The 19205-nt window shown below is 38.5% G+C and overlaps 1 protein-coding gene across 4 annotated transcripts in view; it reads right to left on the reverse strand.

Annotated features, from left to right (window-relative positions):
- Positions 1-19205, reverse strand: part of LOC128030885 (LIM domain-containing protein 1-like) — a 34050-nt gene that overhangs the window by 8278 nt on the left and 6567 nt on the right. For all 4 annotated transcript variants that reach the window (XM_052618959.1, XM_052618957.1, XM_052618955.1 and 1 more), the window contains exons 3-6: positions 16133-16234; positions 7189-7256; positions 6363-6425; positions 5170-5300 (exon numbers count right to left, since the gene is read on the reverse strand). In XM_052618959.1, coding sequence (XP_052474919.1) covers positions 5170-5300; positions 6363-6425; positions 7189-7256; positions 16133-16234 — 364 coding nt within the window. The remainder of the gene's footprint in view (positions 1-5169; positions 5301-6362; positions 6426-7188; positions 7257-16132; positions 16235-19205) is intronic.

Here is a 19205-nt window from a genome sequence, read left to right on the forward strand (position 1 = left end):
TCTGTACATGAAAAGGAAGTTGTCTATTTTGTGTTGGAGCGAGATAGTGTCATTATCCATTGCTTTTATTGCTTTCTTGAAGGTTTGTACAAACCTTTCTGCCAAGCCATTAGTGGCAGGATGGTATGGTGCGGAAGTAATGTGCTTGACTCCGTTCAGCTTCATGAATTTCTGAAACTCGTCTGAGACAAACTGTCGTCCATTATCCGTGCATATCTGTTCTGGCAGCCCATTTCTGGAGAATATTGTTCTTAGCACAGAAACAGTCTTTTCGGATGTGGTTGTCTTCATTAGAACAACTTCAGGCCACTTAGAATGCGCGTCCACGGCGATCAAGAACATGGAGTCCTTGAATGGTCCAGCAAAGTCGACATGCACTCTTTGCCACGGTGTTGACGGCCATTCCCAGGGATGCAAGGGAGCTAATGGCGGAGAGTTCTGTGTCTTTTGACATCCTGGACAAGCCTTTGCCAGATCCTCAATCTGTTTGTCGATTCCCGGCCACCACATGTAACTGCGGGCAAGGTTTTTCATTTTTACAGTGCCCAAATGTCCTTCATGCAGTGTGTCTAGCATCTTACTGCGCAATTTGGAGGGAATGACGACTCGTAAGCCACACATTAGAGTTCCTTGACACACAGAAAGCTGTTCTCTCCTCGCTGCGAATGCTGGATATAGGGAGTTCCCTTTTGTCGGCCACCCATGTACAGTGATATCATAGACCTTAGACAATGTTGGGTCATTGCGGGTTTCTCTCTGAATAGTGGCATTTGTCACAGGAAACTGACTCACAATTGAGGTTTGAAACACGTCAGCTGGATCCATCGCCTTTGACTCTTCTGTCAACTTTAGTGGAAGACGTGACAAGCCATCAGCATTACCGTGTAGTTTGGTGCCTTTGTACTCGATATCATATTGGTGAGCACCCAAAAAGAGTGACCAACGCTGCAGCCGTGCTGAGGCCATCGCTGAGACACCCTTCCGAACATTGAAGATCGAGACCAAGGGCTGATGATCTGTGATCAGGGTAAACCTTTGACCATACAGATAATGGTGGAATTTTTTTACACCCCACACGAGACTAAGTGCTTCACGGTCTATTTGTGCATAGTTACGTTCTGCTGTCGTTAGTGATCTAGATGCGAAGGCTATCGGTTTTTCAGTGCCATCTGGAAACTTGTGTGACAGCACTGCGCCAATTCCATATGGTGATGCATCGCACGCCAGTCTGATAGGCATAGATGGGTTGAAGTGTGTCAGCACTACATCAGAAGTTATGAGCCTTTTGGTCTCTTGGAAAGCTTGTTCACAGCTGTCCGACCATTTCCACTGTGTCTTTGTTTGCAACAATGCATTCAAAGGATGTAGTACAGTGGAGAGGTTTGGAAGAAATTTGTGGTAATAGTTCACAAGTCCGAGATATGATCGCAGTTGAGACACATTTTGTGGGTGTGGCGCCTTTAGCACAGCTTCAATTTTGTCTTGTGACTTGTGTAGACCATCTTTGTCTATCACATGACCACAGTAAGAAATCTGAGACTTAAAGAACTCACATTTTTCTTTGTTGGCTCTTAGTCCATACTCACACAATCTCATCAGCACCCGTTGCAAGTTTTGGAGGTGATCTGAATCATCCTTCCCCGTTACAATGATATCATCCAGGTAACACTGCGTTCCCGGGATACCCTGCAACACCTGGTCCATCGCTCTCTGCCACAAAGCAGGGGCTGAGGCAATTCCAAAAACAAGACGGTTGTACTGATAGAGCCCTTTATGTGTGTTGATGGTCAAGAATTTCTTGGATTTCTCATCCATCTCCATTTGGAGGTAAGCTTGGGCTAGGTCAATTTTTGAGAAGTGTTCTCCACCAGACAAGGATGCAAAAATGTCTTCAATGCGTGGCAGGGGATACTGTACTGCATGAAGCGCTGGATTAATGGTCACTTTAAAATCCCCGCAAATACGCACATCTCCTGCTTTCCCTTTTTTGATCACTGGGACTATGGGTGTTGCCCATTCGCTCCATTCAACCCTTGTCAGAATTCCCATTTTTTCCAAATTTTCCAGCTCTGCCTCCACCTTGGGACGAATTGCGTACGGGACTGGGCGAGCTTTAAAGAATTTTGGAGAAGTGTTTTCTTCCAACTCCAGATTTGCTTTTATTCCCTTAAGTGTTCCTATTCCTTTCTGAAACACAGGTTCTGCATTTTCTAAAATTTGCACTAGGGTCTTTTGTGTCTCTTTGTTATTGACTTGCTGGGACACATCCAGGTTTTTTATTGTGTGCCAGTCCACAGGTATTTTCCTCAGCCACTCACGTCCAAACAATGCAGGCCCTCCATTTTCCAACACATACAAGTTCAGTTGCTGCTGATTTTCTTTGTACTTCACAATTACTGGTAATTTCCCTTTCGGAGACACTTTTTCACCAGTATAGGTCTTTAATATCACTGATGTGCTTTGCAGTGGTATTTTTGAGAACAGTCGCTGGTAATCAGCTGCTGAGATGACTGATAAGGCCGATCCAGTGTCTAACTCCATTTTTAGTTTGACTCCTGACACTTCTGGTGTAAGCCAAATAACTCTTCGATCAGTCTCCTTAATACTGTACAGTTCCAAACATGAAAGATCATCTGTACCTGAACTTGTGTTTGTTTCATTTTCAGTAACTTGATGTACAGTGGCGGATTTACGTTTCACTTTGTGTGTTCTGTCTTTTTGTATCCTCTGTCTGCCCATTTTGCATACACGTTCGATGTGCCCATTTTTATGGCATTTTCTGCACTCTTTATCTTTGAACCAGCAGTCATTCGCATCATGAGACATTTTTCCGCAGCGATAACATTTCTGTTTTCTTTCCAATTTCAGTGACAGCTTATTTGTTGCACATTCCATTGTTTTTTGTTGCAATTCCAATGCATCTTTTGCTGCAGTCTCCATGGATATTGCTATGTTCAGTGCACGATCGAGTGTCAAGTCTTTTTCTGTCAACAGTCTTTTTTGTGTGCTTTCATTGTGCATTCCACACACAAGCCTGTCTCTTAATGCATCTGCCAGTCCAGCTCCAAATTGACAATGTTCTGACAATCGGCGTAGCTCAGCTATATATTCAGGAATGCTTTCTCCTTTTGCTTGGTTACGCTTATGGAATCTGAATCTTTCCGCAATTAATAGGGGTTTGGGGTTTAAATGTTCATTTAGAATGTCCACTATTTGCTGAAATGTTTTATCCGCTGGCTTTTCAGGGGTTAACAAACTACGGAGCAGTCCATACGTCTTTGCTCCCATCACGCTCAGCAAAACAGCCACCTTCTTATCATCTGCAACATCATTAGCCTCACAGTATAATTCCACTCTTTCCACATAAGTTCCCCAATCTTCAGCATTACTATCAAAAGCGGTGATTGTTCCAATCATTGACATTTTTGCTCGTTTGCAGTTTAGCTTTACACTTTAATTGGCTTCTCTTTCTTTCATGTGACTCACGCTGTCTTTTCACAATCTCTTCCTGTTACATGTCCATTAAAGTCTTGTTGACGCATCTGTAGTTGTTGATCCCATCCTCGTCGCCAATTTTGTTGTGTATGTTGGCAGAATGAATGATACACACAGCAGACAATCGAGTCGTGTTAACTCACATTGTTTTTTACTCTGAACTGTTAACTTCAATACGTCACTTTTATGAGTCACCACTAGAGGGCAGGCTTATCACAGAATGCTGATACCCAATAGTACATACATTACAATTTTAAATATGATGCACTTTTCTTATTCTGCTTTGAATAAACGTGCATTAGTAATATTTTGCTCGATGCGCCCTCTTGTGGCATCAGGAGAGAAGCCAAAAGCTTTTCTTCACCCTCACCGAAATTATGCATTTTAAATTAGAATATAATTAGATATTTGATAATGCAATTGAGAAGTACAAAATTGAAATGTAGTTTTTCAGCTATTTTGACAGCCCTAGTGTATATGGTCGACCCTTTTTGCAGTTTTGGTCAATTTAAAGTTCTTGAATCAAAAGCAGGTTTAAAATAAGGAAAAGCCATCATTACATAAACTTAATAAATAGGGGAGTTGCTGGGTAGTTGTCACACTTTATACTTGAACCAGTATTTCTCATGGTAGATTTATCAGACAACTTCAACAGGCACAAAAAAAGGTCAAGTCTTGGCTACAAAGAAACCCTTGATATAAAGTAACAACAGATTGAATATTTGCTCATCCTGAGAACAAAGTTCAATCATTCAGTTACTTTTCTCCACCTTCAGTACACAGCTGACTCTTGCTTGACTGTGTAGTTTGTGTTCACTTTTAAAGTTATTACAAAAATATGACGATACTGTATCTAAAAGTGAAGGTTAAAGGGTTCGTGTGATGTGATTTAAATTTCCTTTCTCTTTGGAGTGTTACAAACTATTGGTGCATGAAGAAGATCTGTAAAGCTGCAAAGACTTAAGTCTCAGATCCGAAGAGATATTCTTGATCAAAGTTAAGACTCTGCCACGCCCCCTGAAACAGCTCATTTAAATATGCCCCTACATGTCTACATCACAATGTGGCAGGATTAGTATAATGCTGCCCAAATGTTCACACTAAGGTGAAGCTCGGGATTATGGAAAGGGCGTTACATTTCTGACGAGTGTTTGTGGTGATCGGCCAAATCACAATACACTGGGTCAGCTGGCCAATCAGAGCAGACTGCTCTTGTCTGAAGGAGGGACTTCAGAAAACTATGTGTTTGAGAGAGACGGGGTATAGAGGATCCACAATAATGTACAGCATTTGAAAAATAATGTGGTTTTTGAACATTAAAGCATGTCAACATTTTCTGTTACACCAAATACACTTTGATATTCACAATAGGCAGTTTAGATGACTGAAAACACACAAGGCCACTGCAAAATCTCCAGTGACAGCAAAACAAACCATTTGTGCAAAAATACAATATATGGCAAAAATAATAGCAGGAAAACACTTCTTTTTGTAGAGTTATGCTTGTGGTCTGCACATAAAAAAACACACGACACAGCCAGTGTAGTCTTATGAATGTAATATGTCTTATGGACATAAAAAGCGGTCTGATCGAACAGTCGATGAATAAACACACTTAAACGTATAATGAAGAGTTGTGATTGGCCATGGACCAGCAGCTCCTCACAAACTCACCTGTGATAGTCCTTCACGCAGTAGATCTTGTTCTCCGTGTCCACAGTGAAAGGCACTCCATCCAGACTCTCGTTACAGATGGTGCAGCGGAAGCAGCCTGGGTGATAAGACTTTCCCAGCGCCTGCAGGATCTGAGGAGGAACACCACGCTCACATGCTGACAAACACAACCAACAGATACACACTTTGTGTGTGCAATGCTTCTATCATGACAAAGAGCCTCTGTTAGAAGAGAATAAATCTTAGATGTAAGTTACAATGGAGGCACTTTATTTTAAGGGTACCATGTACTAACATAAATTCATAATTTGATTATTGAACTTACTGTGCACCAGTGATATTTTAGTATTTACTATTTTTGTTTTTGTTAATATTTTGATTTAAATTTTATTTTAATATTTTGTGTTTTCACTTTAATTTTAGTTCAAGTTTGAGTAATTTTGTGAATTTTTTGTTATTTTTTTTATATATTTTTTAATAATATGTCTATAGTATAATTTTATTAATTAGTTTTAGTTATTTTAGTACTTAAAAACAAAAACATCAGAAAGGTTGCCTCGTTCACTTGTTGAAAATATTCTTCATTCAATTTTCTATATAGTTTTTATTAATTTACATTTTAATTTTAGTTTCAGTTAAGTAAATCAACTTAAATTAAAAATAAGTAAAACGTATATATCTATCAAAACCAGTCCCTGAACTTACATTGTACCTAACAATAAATTTTTTGATGCAAGTGCGTAGTAGTTTAAAACACCTAATATAAGGTGGGACTATTACTGAACATCTAGCAACATTTATGTTAACGGGTTAGTTCACCCAAAGATGAAAGTTAGGCCATAAATCTCTCAACCTCAAGGCATCCTGGGTGTATATGACTTTATGGCCTTTGTTAACCCCCCGGAGCTGAGAGAGACCATTTTTAATGAATGGGTGCTTTTGATGTCACATCTTTTGGACTGATGCATGGACCCACTGAGTGCCGTTAAACAGCTTGAAAGATCAAAGACTATTTTTAATATAACTCTGACTGGATTCGTCTGAAAGAAGGCATTCATATACACCTAAGAGTAATTTATGGGCTAATTTTCATTTTTGGCTGAACTAACCCTTTAAAGGAGGCACTGTATAATAGTGTTACAGATGAAAGCATCCGATTCCTTCAAGCGCTGTAGTGTGATATTGTGACTCACCATGTCCATGATTAAATGTCCACAGACGTTGCATTTGTCGGCAGACTGCTGGAACCCAGAGTACTATCAAAGACAAGAGCGAGGACAGACGTGAGCTTTTCAGTTGACTCTCATTACCTTTTTTACTTCATTTTCTCTAACCCACGCAACATTAACAGCTCAGATATAATCATTTATCTTGTCTGGAATGCTCATTTGAAGCACCATTTGAGTTCATTTCTTTTAAGCTATTTATGCACCATTTTATTTTTGGCTTGTCTAAGGAAAATGGAGCAGTAATTTTATTTCAAACAGCTACACAATACAATACATGAATGTGGTAAACCTAAGCACCTCTCTACACAATTACTATTAAAATAATGTATAATGTTCATATATGTAAAAATGTCTAAGTCATAACATAATAACATTATTTCACATATAACTATGCTTCCACTATTCGAGCTCGCTGATTGGATAATCAACCAATTTATCGTAGATATTTTTGCTGCATATGCTACAGAACAACAGCAGTTGTGTCAAGCCGTGCCAGCACAAGTTATTTTCTGTTTATTGCCAGTTTATTCAATAAAGACAGTTAACAAGCTTCTGAGTAATAAGTTATTAACCCAACAATAGTGGGGTCAGTTCTTTGTTTTGCAGTGGGCCGCGCAAACATGTGTGTTTGGTTGTGTGGGCCGCGAGCTTAAAAAAGGTTGGGAACCACTGCTTTAGATGATTTGACAAATTCTTCTGACATAACTATGAGCTATGACTGTATGACACGTCTCAAGAAATTTTTGAGACATTAAAACCCCATAAAAAAGAAGAGGGGAAGAGAGCATACCAGAAAGTCCTCTTCACAAAACACTTTCCCACAAACGTAGTAAAAGGCTTTCCCTCGGAGCTTTCGACCTGCAGAAAACACACAACAAAGACATTTACCATCAATCCAGCGACATTAGACACTGATAAATATGTCAATTAATATTTCTAGTTTATATATATACATAGTTTTTTATTTTTATATTAGTAATTTTATTGTGTTTACTAGTTATTGTTTTTTTAAATGTCTCTCTCTCTCTCTCTCTCTCTCTCTCTCTCTCTATATATATATATATATATATATATATATATTTTTTTTTTTTTTTTTTTTTTTTTTCTCCAGTTTTATTTTAGCACATCAAGTTAAACTAAATGGTTCAAAGTTTTTTTTATATTTTATTTCAGTTAATGTTTATTTTATTTCAAGTAACCAATGTGTTTTTATGGTTTAAGGTAAACTAGTTTGAGTTAACTTTAATAACCCTGCTAATGAGGTGTTGATAGTATCTTGTGTTTATTACCTTTCCCCAATAAAAGTGTATGGCATGACCTCACATGCTTTCGGCTTGAGCATGATCACAGAAGACTGCAGATATAAACACATCTTAACTGATCTCTGTTCTCACTTAAACCTTCAGCTAAGACCTCGGAGAAATACCTAACAATGTTAAAGCTGAATCTGATACACGTTTACAAGATGGAGAATAAATCCGGGGACTAAACCCTAAAGGTTTATTGAATCCACTGAACAGATTAAGAAAGTGTCAGCACTTTGAAAAATGAGCAGTTCAGACACTCGCTGCTGTTTTCAAATGCCCATGGTGAGGACTTCCTGTCCCAATCCGGACTGTTTCTGGCTTTTTACCTCAACAGACAGACAGACAAACCCTCCCCATTCAGACAGACCCCGTCCCACAGGAAAGGGGAACATTCCACACATTTTCTGCAGTGGGGGTTCAGGTCGATGTAGTTAACCCTTATGAGCCAAAGCTCAATGAAAGCCTTCATGCTGTTGTCGTCCAGACTAACACACGTCCCAGAGCAACAGGAGCGTTTACTTAGTAAGAAGTCTCTTCTGCTCACCAAGACTGCATTTATTTAAAAACAGATAATTGTGAAATATTTCCATTATTAGTCACTAATTATATCCTTTAAATCTCATCCTTGATAATCAATGACATATTTAAACGTTTTTGTAAAGGGAAATAATTTATGTCGTAAAATGTGGAAAAATATGGAAGCCTGTTTCTGCCACTGAATAAAAAAAATAATAATAAAACATGTGATTGCGACTTTTTATCTCACAATTCTGATTTTTTTTCTCAGAATTGCGGTTTCATATCTTCAATTCTGACTTTTTAACACGCAAGGGTGAGGAAGAGCTAAACCAGGTCATCTACAATTCAGTGTGTCAGAATGGAAATGCATTTCATGTACCGCTCTCTACAACATCAGACATGTAATAATAAATAACACCATCAGCTTTTGGCTTGTCTACATTATCAACAGCTAATAATGTGCTAATATTACACAAACTACGTTCCCATTCATCATATCAGGGATCAACCTTCTACAAATCAGATATCCTTTGGTAGAAAGGCACTGCTAATGATATTAAAAGCTAGTTGACGGGATTGGTTTCATGTTTGTGTTTTCAAACCACATTTCTGAGACTGTGTTTGGGTCACTGCAGGTTTAAGGAGAAAATACTCGGCGATGGTGTTGACTGATGAAATTACACATAATTTACCTTTTTATATTCAAAATACCAGAGAGAAAAAAAAGAGGTCTTTAAAAACTATTTTCCTCCTGTGATGGCCATGCTGATTTGATGCTCAAGAATCATTTCTGATTATAATCAATTTTGAGAACAGTCGTGCTGCTACTTGTACATATTTTTTTCAGGAATGTTTTCTTTTTCCCCAAGACCAACAATTAAGTTAATCAAGCCAAGATTTTTGGACCGATGGCATCTAATGAATGAGTACTTTTGGGAAAGGAGAGGAATGTGATGACAGATTTATGACTGTACAGAGAAACTGCTCTGTGAATGGAGGTTAACTTTATTCTGCAGTTTAACTTCAGCTGTATTCTGCAGAGACACGAGTGCAGGATTTCTAAGAAACGCTCCATTCTGTCTCCTCTGAAGGAAAATAAAGATGATGAGAGATGAATGGATCTCATCCCACGTGTCTTCCTCACAGGAGGACACCAGGCTAACAAATGGACATATTTTACTGAAAGTGAAGCGTATGGATCATTTTGAACCTCGAGAGCTTTAGCTACAAGCATCTCAATGATGTTCACCAAATGTTAGCAATGCAGACGGGAATTTAATTGGAATTCAGCCTTTCAGATTTATCACGTAATTCAGTCTGTGTACATCCCACATGTGTACTTCAAGCAAATTAACTCCTGAGAAATAGTGTAATCACATTCTTTAAAACATTCCATCCAAATTCAGTTCAAACGAAAAGGTGCTTTTAAAGACGTTTTCCTTAAAAATACTACATAAAAAAAGTGTCATGTAGGTTTGGAATGACAAAAGATTGAGTAAAAGATGACAGAATTTCCACTTTTGAGGCAACGAACCTTTTAGGACCAACACATTTGACTTATTGCTCAGAAAAGTCAAGGTGTTTCTGAGAAAAGGTCTAGCAGCATTTGTGTGCACATGCCATTGCTTTGTTATTTTGTTATCAATGCACTGACATCTCTTCAGAGCCACTGTATCTATAAATACATTGATACAGGATTACCAAGCCACCATACCATCCATTTTCAGCAGAAAAACCTATGTACAGCACTCAAATGTTAGTCAATCCCTGGTGGGTCTGATACTGTGTGCATGTGGACTGGGTCATGAAGAAAGCTGCCCTCCTCACAGCTCCAGAACAATGATCCTCTGTCCTTTCACACAAACCATGCTGGCATCTCAGCCAAACACCGGGACTTCACAGAGAAGCCATGAAGAATTTGAGAGTGGTAAAACGTCAGTAACTTTTGTGTTTCTGTCTGTGAGCTCGTGTTCAGTAATGAATGACATCCAGAGACTCATCTGATGTACACAGAGGGGAGTCTGAAACGTAACATACTTTAAGAGCACGTCTTTCCCTCGCACCAGTTGGTGCATGAAGTCCATGAAGTGTGTCCAAAAAAAGACCAAAATCAAAGCATTTCTTCTTGGCCGGTTGAGGTTTTAAGTGTTATGGGGGCTTTGCAATGTTTTCCTTCAGATTTTCCCTTATATGGGCCATTTGTGTAGTCTATGATGCTTTTTCTAAGAACGTCTCTCTGCTGGACGAAGCCTTCTGATCTAAACACAGCATGATTTCTGCTGTGGATATTACTGAGAGATCAGTTTGAGTATTGATTCAGCTCAATCCCCACCATCAAAACTTAACTGTTATTCAAAACAAATGATATTGCATTATTATTAAAACTACAGTAGAACACCGTAGTCCTTTACACAGTGTCTACAATGTCTGATGGTTAAAATGAACAAAAACCATGACCAAACTACAGCCCAACGTTTAGCCGTTTTGGTGCACATTTACTGTATTTTCTGGAACATAAGTTGCAAAGTGAAGTCAAGCAAAGTGCACACATTTAAATTTGTCCCAAAAGAGAGGAACGTGAGCCAAGTTAATTTGTACTGCACATTTCTTTGCTTTAAATACATTTGTTTAAGCTTGGCGTTTGTAATAAATGAATGCTTCTTTAATTTATGTTTGTTGTAAACTTACAGATTTCATCCTGGTTCTGTTCTGAATATAATTACATTTAAATGATTTGTTGAAGAGTGAGGGGAATTAAAATACACAATTTATAATGTTTGTAAACTTTTTGTTTTATAATGGTTTTTTACATTATTTTTTTTTATTATTCTCCAGTGAGACATATGTTTATTTATTTTTTTCTCTGCACGATGCAATTTTAACCTGGTGCTACCTTTTCACCTTAAGGGTGAAAACAAGATTCTTGGATGGACTGTGATTCTCTGTTCAATGATTCAGAGCTTCACTGCTCAGGATATGTCCGTGAGAAACATGCACATTGCTTGACAGTGTGTGCTTTCTTCAGTGTTTTATTTTAGATACGCTCGACGAAGGCATTGCTTATGCTGTTTGGAACGGAGTACACATTGGATACACAAAACTCATGTACTGAGAGATGCTCATGTGTGCTTTGCGTGTGTTTGTTCTGAAGCGCACTCGTGGCTGCACATAACTCGATGTAAACACAGTCAGTTAATTCTTTAGGACAGGACAGAACATCTGATGTCGAAACAGATCTGTGCATTAGTGTGAATGCAGCCTATTAAAGCTATCGCTGTTTATGATGTCATCAGGAATAATCAAACAGCAATAATGCGGAGAAAAAGAATAAAAACCCATAACTGTGACTGTCCGTAAACTTTCAGATATTTTTTTAATCACTGGTAATGCGTTTCTTTCCCCTCTATTACTTTATATTTCCTTGTAATTTTTAAAGTTTTTTTTATTTAGTTACATTTCTAACAACTGTTTTGTATTACTATTAATTTGTCATTTGTATTTTAAAAAGTAAAAAATGCATAAATAAATTTGATATAAAACTGATAATTTGATTTTTGTAGTTATTACAAATACTTGGTTTTTTTATGTACCAGGAAATCACACAGTCGGAAAAAAAAAAATCTATAAAAAATGCATTGATCATAATTTTGTCATTGCATTGCATTATCGTGAGGTCACTAAAGATTCCCACCCCGAGTCGAGTGTTAAAAAAACTAACCAAAAATCACAATATATCGCAATATCGAATGGCAACACGTGTAGAATTGCAAGTAATCATTCAAAACAGAATCGAGGAAATTGAAAATGGAAAAAAATGAATGTGTGAAAAAATGAGTAACATTTGAAGTGAACTCCTTTTATGTTACTCTATTGATAAGAATGTACAGTGGGACTGTGAACTTGCAATGCACTCGTGTTAGGGCTGGGATAAGGCATCGAGGTCATCGATGACGTCGACGCAAAAAATACATCGATGCAAAATATGCGCATCGATTCGTCGACCTGTTTTTATTTCTCTAAAAAACTTTTGCAAAATGTTTACCTTATGTGCGCTGAATATACGCAATGGCCGGATCAACATTCTGTCCAACGTTATATAACCAATCCAGGGGGTTTTATGCATTGATCTTTTTTTTTGGCGGCTGTCAAAGCCTTATTTAATCGGTGAGTGATGTAGAATGACAGAGTGCATATGAGAGAGAGCCCCGGCTGTGCGCGCGCACTCACAGTCTTCAAACAACACGAGCGCTTCTTGCTCTCTCTCTCCCTTGTGCATATTAATCAAAATCATTAGACACGATAGAAGAAGGGCGGAACGCCAAAGTTTCACGTGGAGCATTCTGAGATTTTTTTTTTCTCCATGACAGGTTGCTGGCTCCCACTGTTAATTTTTTATTTTTTTTGGAAAAGCACTCTCTGTATTAGCTTAAAGCCCTACATTGGTTACTGTATTCTTTCAATTGCTCTAAACAAGTATTTTGGGTGACCTTTTTTATTGAATGCTAGTAGTTGAATCAAGTTGTTGTTATTTTCATCTGAAAGAAGAACATTTTTTCAGTAAGCTAGGCCCTATGTGTTCAGTAAGCTTGTTTCAGTAAGCTATGCGTTTTCAAGGCTTGAAGGTTTTATTGAATGCTATCTCTATACAAGTGCAAAGTAATGCATTCTTAGTCAGTCTTTTATTTTGTAATTTTAAGAGCAATAAACATATATTGCAATATTAACAAATTAATGTTTTTCATTCAGATATGTAAATCAACATGTATAAATTGTTAGTAGTCAATTAATGGGGAGATAATCGAAATCGGTCTGAAAAAATGAATCGTTAGATTAATCGTTTAAAAAATAATCATTTATCCCAGCCCTAATTCATGTCTTCATTTACGTACTGTGCTCTGAACTAAGAGATCAAACACCTGTTTCTCTCGTCCCCTCTCTGGCTCCGGCTGACCCAGACACATCAGACATTGCTCCATCTGCTCATCCACCCATCAGTGCACTGTGCATTCTCACTAGCTTCAGTCTTGTAATCTGTGTACAGGTGGAGGTACACGCAGACATGTTAACTGCGCTCATAACAAGACTCCGGACACACACAGAGAACTAAAGAGCTGTTGTGGAGAGCGACGCTGTGAGTCAGAGCCAGTCATGCACAGGAGAAACTCAGGAATGCTCATTTTCCTTCAAATAGCTGCCAGTCCCAGGGGCCCGAGCAGAGCTAAATAAAGTGTGAGGAAACGAGACTGGATGAAAGCATGGAATGAAGGTTTATCTGAACTTCACCGCAGTGCATGAGCTCTGATTAGTTTAGCTTACTCAGAGCCGATGCTGTTTCCTGTCAGCCTGTATGCTCTGAACACACACATATACGGCCGAACCACAAGCTAAACACACAATCAATCACAAAACACAGACAAACTGAGATGAAGCCTGACATCCAACACAAACCAGACCTACTGCTTCCTCAAATATGAGCGTCAAACATAAATCTGTGCACATACATACTAGCAAGAAACATGGACAAATAATTCCTTCATAACAGCTGAAACAAAGTGAGTGTACATTATGAATAGACACGAGAGATAATAGATCATACCTTAAAGGGATAGTTCACCCAATAATCAAAATTATGCCATTAATAACTCACCATCATTATTGCACGTCAATAGACAGCAAGAGTTTTATCCTGCACTTCAAGTATTATCTTTGTAAGAAAAGTGTTTTTGGCCACTAGCTTTGTAGATGCGTTTCACACATTACATGAACGTTCTTGCCTTTGACCGCAATGAATTTGAAGTAGTGCTTACATCTCCACCTTGAAAATGGCAACTTTACATCGGATTGCTCCTAACTCGCCATTTCTGCTGCTAATCTCTCTTTAGCTGTTGCGTTCGTGCGTGTGTGTGTGTTTGGCACTGCTGGCGTAAAAACACTGGCTCTGATTGGCTACCATGAAATATATGACTCTGCCTTAGCCAATCATAATCGCTTATCTCATTATTAACCCACCTCCTTACTCGCTGTGTGAGCCAGGGGTGCGTTCGGATAAATCAATGCATAGTAACGCACCGCATTTTACATCCAGTAATGTTAACGGTGTTGTAACGACGGGAAAAGTAATTAGTTAGATTACTCTGTTACTGAACAAATAACGCCGTTACCTAACGCTGTTCTGTTAAATGGCGTTATTCCAAACACTGGACATCAGAGGGTCGGTTAGGATTTTTTGAAGCATCGAAAAATACATTTTGGTCCAAAAATGGCAAAAACTATGAATTTATTCAGCATTTTCTTCTCTTTCGTGTCTGTTGTGGGATTTAAAAAAACTGCAGTTTGTGATATCCGGTTTGCGAACGAATCATTCGATGTATCTTCTTGAACCAGTACACCAAATCAAACTGAATCGTTTTAGACTCGTTCACTAGTCAAGAACCAGTTGCATCGGTTTTCGGATCACCAGTAGTTCTTTCGGACAGTTCGATTCAATAAACCGGTTGAAGAAAATGGTTCACCGGTTCTTTTGCGCTCTACGTAATGACGTCATTGGCGATGATTGCCCTTCATTCAAGCCTTCAGCTCATAACACCAGCACAGAATCAGTTCAGAATCAATCACCAAAAGAATCAGTTCGGTTCAGATGCTCTGTGTGTCGGTCTGCTTCACGCTGAATCACACATGTGCAGTATCATCAGCTCCTCGGTTCTCTAATCACACGCGTCTGACAGAATCGGTTCTTGACTTGAGAACGAGTCAGTCTTTTGTTCATTATCTGGCTCTGTGTTCATCTTCAGTTCTCTCTTCACAGCAGTTCAGTCAGTGTACTGTTTGAGTAAATGAATTACTCCGGGATATTGGTTTGTTTGAACTCAGAGGGAGTGTCAGACACATTAGAAACAGCTTAAGTTATTTGTGGATTAATGTGTATTGGAGACGAGAACCGTTTTAAACAATTCAGTTCGATTTGGTGAACTGGTTCAAGAAGATCCGGTTACATCGAATGATTCGTTCGCGGACCGGATATCATACTGCTTTGTTTTGAACTCTCTCTCACAACAGACACGGAAGAGAAGACAATGCTGAATAAAGTCATAGTTTTTGCTATTTTTGGACCAAAATGTATTTTCGATGCTTCAAAATATCCTAACTGCCCCTCTGATGTCACATGGACTACTTTGATGATGTTTTTCTTACCTTTCTGGACATGGACAGTAGACCGTACACACAGCTTCAATGGAGGTACTGAGAGCTCTCGGACTAAATCTAAAATATCTTAAACTGTGTTCTGAAGATAAACAGAGGTCTTACAGGTTTGGAACGACATGAGGGTAAGTTATTAATGACATAATTCTGATTATTGGGTGAACTAACCCTTTAACTGATACGATTTGTGATGGTTTAATTCAACCGGAACCATTACTTAAACACTGTTGCCAAGTATGAACAGAATACAGTACATCTTTTGAAATGTTTTCACAAAAATATTGTGCAGCACAACTGTTTTCAACACTGATAATAATCAGAAATGTTTCTTGAGCAGCAAAGCAGTATATTATTATGATTTCTGAAGATCATGTGACACTGAAGACAGGAGGAATGATGCTGAAAAAACAGCTGCACATCACAGAAACAAATTACACTTCTCTTAATCTGTTAATAATATTTCACAATATTACTGTTTTTACTGAATATTTTATCAATTAAATGCAGCCATAGTGAGAGGAAAAGACCAAATCAAAGACCTTTCAGAACATTTCTGCCATACTCTGAAGTAAACTGTGAGCAAATCTTCTTTCATTTATCAAGAACATTCAGTATTTCCAAAGAAATAAAAGATTAACCAAGAAGAAGGCTCATAGAGACACAAGTGAAACGAGGAGCGTGTGTGAGATGTATGAATGAGACACTTACTGCAAGCGCTGCAGGTGAAGCAGCTGTCGTGGTACACACTGCCCATGGCCTGACACGCCTGACTCCATCCATACACCGCCTCGCTGCACTTCACACAGCTGCCTGCAGACCAGCAACAACACAAGTTCATTCTACACTGCACATTATCAACTTGAATTAAAAAGAAGAACTTTGTGTGTCAGAGAAGGCAATGCTAAAGAAGAGGAGACTGAGCATCAGTGCAGAGCTCATCTGTGTCGTGACACTAACCACAACTGGACATTTAATTAACTCTAATAATGCTAGCAATGTTAAAATCAAAGGCTTTAAGTATACTGGATTTTAAATATGGAGCTTGTAAGACTACAAATATTTTTAACTACTAATTTTTCTTTGTTCACTTTATTTTTACTTGTGCACAATTCCTGTATACAGTCACTGACTTGATGTGTCAACACAAACTAAACAGGACATTTGTTAATTCCAATTATTTTGTATTAAATATTTAAATTGAAAATTTACAGTATAGTATGTTGAATAATAAAGGTTTAACATATTGAGATGCAATGCATTGAAAATCTATTCTAAATTTCATACAAGAACTGAAAATATTTGTTTTTCTTACATGCTTGCTGCTCCCCACCAAGAGTGTAATGCTATGCTTCTGAAAGTTCACACACACACACACACACACACACAGATGGTAATGTGAGAGCTAATTAGTAAACAAGCAGACCCTTATGACCTTAAGAGAACATTAGATTAAGATGAGCTTAAGATAGCTGAAGAGCTGGAGTGAAATCAGAAGACTCTCTGTGAGGAAAGTGAGCTGAGAGCACAAGAGGCTCTTTGTCCATCTCGTTCGGTTCAGGCTGGTCTACGTGGCATGCGCTAGAAAAAGAACATTTAAGCAAGCCTGAGCTAGATAACAGTGTTAAACAGACAGAGGTCTGCTCTTAGCCAGCGCTGGCCTCACACAAAAGAGCCTCTGTTTCAGCTGGTATTCAGCAAACATCATGCTAACAAGTTCTGCCCACTCAGCAAAGCCTGGTCCAAACCTGCCAAAATGTATATAATAAGCGAGTACACCATGAATCCATTTTCCAAACCGTGTTTTTAGCTTGTCCTGAATCACTAGGGTGCACCTATAATAAGTGTTTATATTCGGACTATTTTCGATTGCTTCGGGGGTACCGCGGCGGAGTAACCCAGTACCTTTGTGATTCTTCATAGACATAAACAGAGAAAAGTAGTTCCGGCTTCTAGAGCCTGACCGATATATCGGCCGGCCAATATTATCGGACGATATGAGCTAATTGCATTTAAATCGGCATCGGCGTTTACATGAGAAACAGAGTCTCATGCTTCACTCATGTGTTGCATAGTTTGCCCACCAGAGGGGGAGCTCTGCAGCTCCAGAGTTGACATCAGCGCCAGGAATTCACTACAGAAGAAAGCGATCAGCCAAGCCACGGAGATGTACTGTTTTGACGGTGAGCCTGTCGTTCATCATGTGAAATGATTGTAGATTTAGTTCATACACTGTATATAAAAACGGTGTGGTAGTTCTAGCTAACAGTCCTATCATTATCACTTCTAAATATTCTTTAACATCATTTACAGCCGCTAATGCATTGCTATATTAGATTAGCCACAAAGCTAATACCATGTTTATCAGTGGAGAGCGCGAACGTTAATAAGAGGTCAAACTATAACGTTAGCGTTTAACTTATTCTATTGCGGTGTGTTTCCCACATAATGACCGCGTAATGGTCCTTTCACACAGGACGCGGTATGCACGGTGCTTGCCGCTGGGTTCAGCGTTGCCCTTCAGATACAATGCGATTTTCGCTGCACTGCGCTGCGCTGCGCTATGGCGTAGGCGGAGTTTTAAAAACTTTTAGCGGGAGCTCTTTCATAGTCTGTTGTTCCTCCTTTCGGTCAGCAGCAAACATGTATCTGTCCCGTTGTAAGAAGCTAGCGATAGCGCTAGTCCTGCTGATGAGAATTAAGAGAGAAACAAGGAAGAAGAGGCTACCCTCAGGTCCAGAGAACAATTTGGTGAATTCAGGCTGGTTACGTTACTCTAACGCTAATATAGCTTCCTTTTTAGCAGGCCCCTTAAATGCTTGCTATTAACTTGTTTGAAGGTGGTTCTTCTCAAAATTGACAGCGGTGTGTTCATGGCACTAACGTTAACCATTCAACTTCGAATTGATTCCGTAATCTTCCGGTAACGGTAGGCTAACTTTACGTTCGCCAGCGCATGACAATGTTTTGATTCAGACTGCACAAAGAGAAAAGGAGAAGATATACGGGTCCGTTGTGAATGTGTCTGTGAGAGCAACTATAGTGTAGTTACAGTAACTACAGTAGGTGCGTCAGAAATGATTAAACCAGAGGGGACATGTAAATAAATGTGAGCTGAACAAGCACTTTTTTTCTTTTCTTTTTTACATATTGTTTCAAAGCAGCTTTACAGACAAAACAGGAAAATGTCAAAATAATATTGTTAAATATAAGTAGGTAATACCTATTGCTTGACAAATAAAAATATATATATATTTCTCATTTTTGCCTTTGTAGGAGATCCCTGTTTATTATTATTATAATTCTAATGATGACATGATACATGGTGATATTATTAATACGCATGCTTATTCTTTCTCCGTCTCTTTCTGCCTACAGATGGCTGAAAAAGGTGAATGCTGTAGCAGCAAAGTGTGGGACTACTTCTGCAAATACGTATTATAATTTATTTACAGTACACACACAGACTGTTAAAACCAGCTTCAACTTGAAGAAAGTAAAAGTGTTAAATGTTTAAAATCAGACTGTTTTTTTATCATTAAAAAATATATATACTTTTGATGTGCAATTGTTTAGTCATTGAGACTGTAATCTAAGGCTTTCTTTAACATAAATCCCTTCTGGAAAATGATTTATACAGCCCGCATACATAGAACAGGCAGATATTTTGCTACTGAATGTTGTGTAAGTGCAGTTTATAGGAAATGGGTCTAATATCCAGTTTATTTTCAAAATCAAAATATCGGCTTATAAATCGGCTCTTTTCGAGTTAATATCGGCACCG

This window comes from Carassius gibelio, chromosome A16 (genome assembly GCF_023724105.1).
Source record: "Carassius gibelio isolate Cgi1373 ecotype wild population from Czech Republic chromosome A16, carGib1.2-hapl.c, whole genome shotgun sequence".
Classification (NCBI taxonomy): Eukaryota; Metazoa; Chordata; class Actinopteri; order Cypriniformes; family Cyprinidae; genus Carassius; species Carassius gibelio.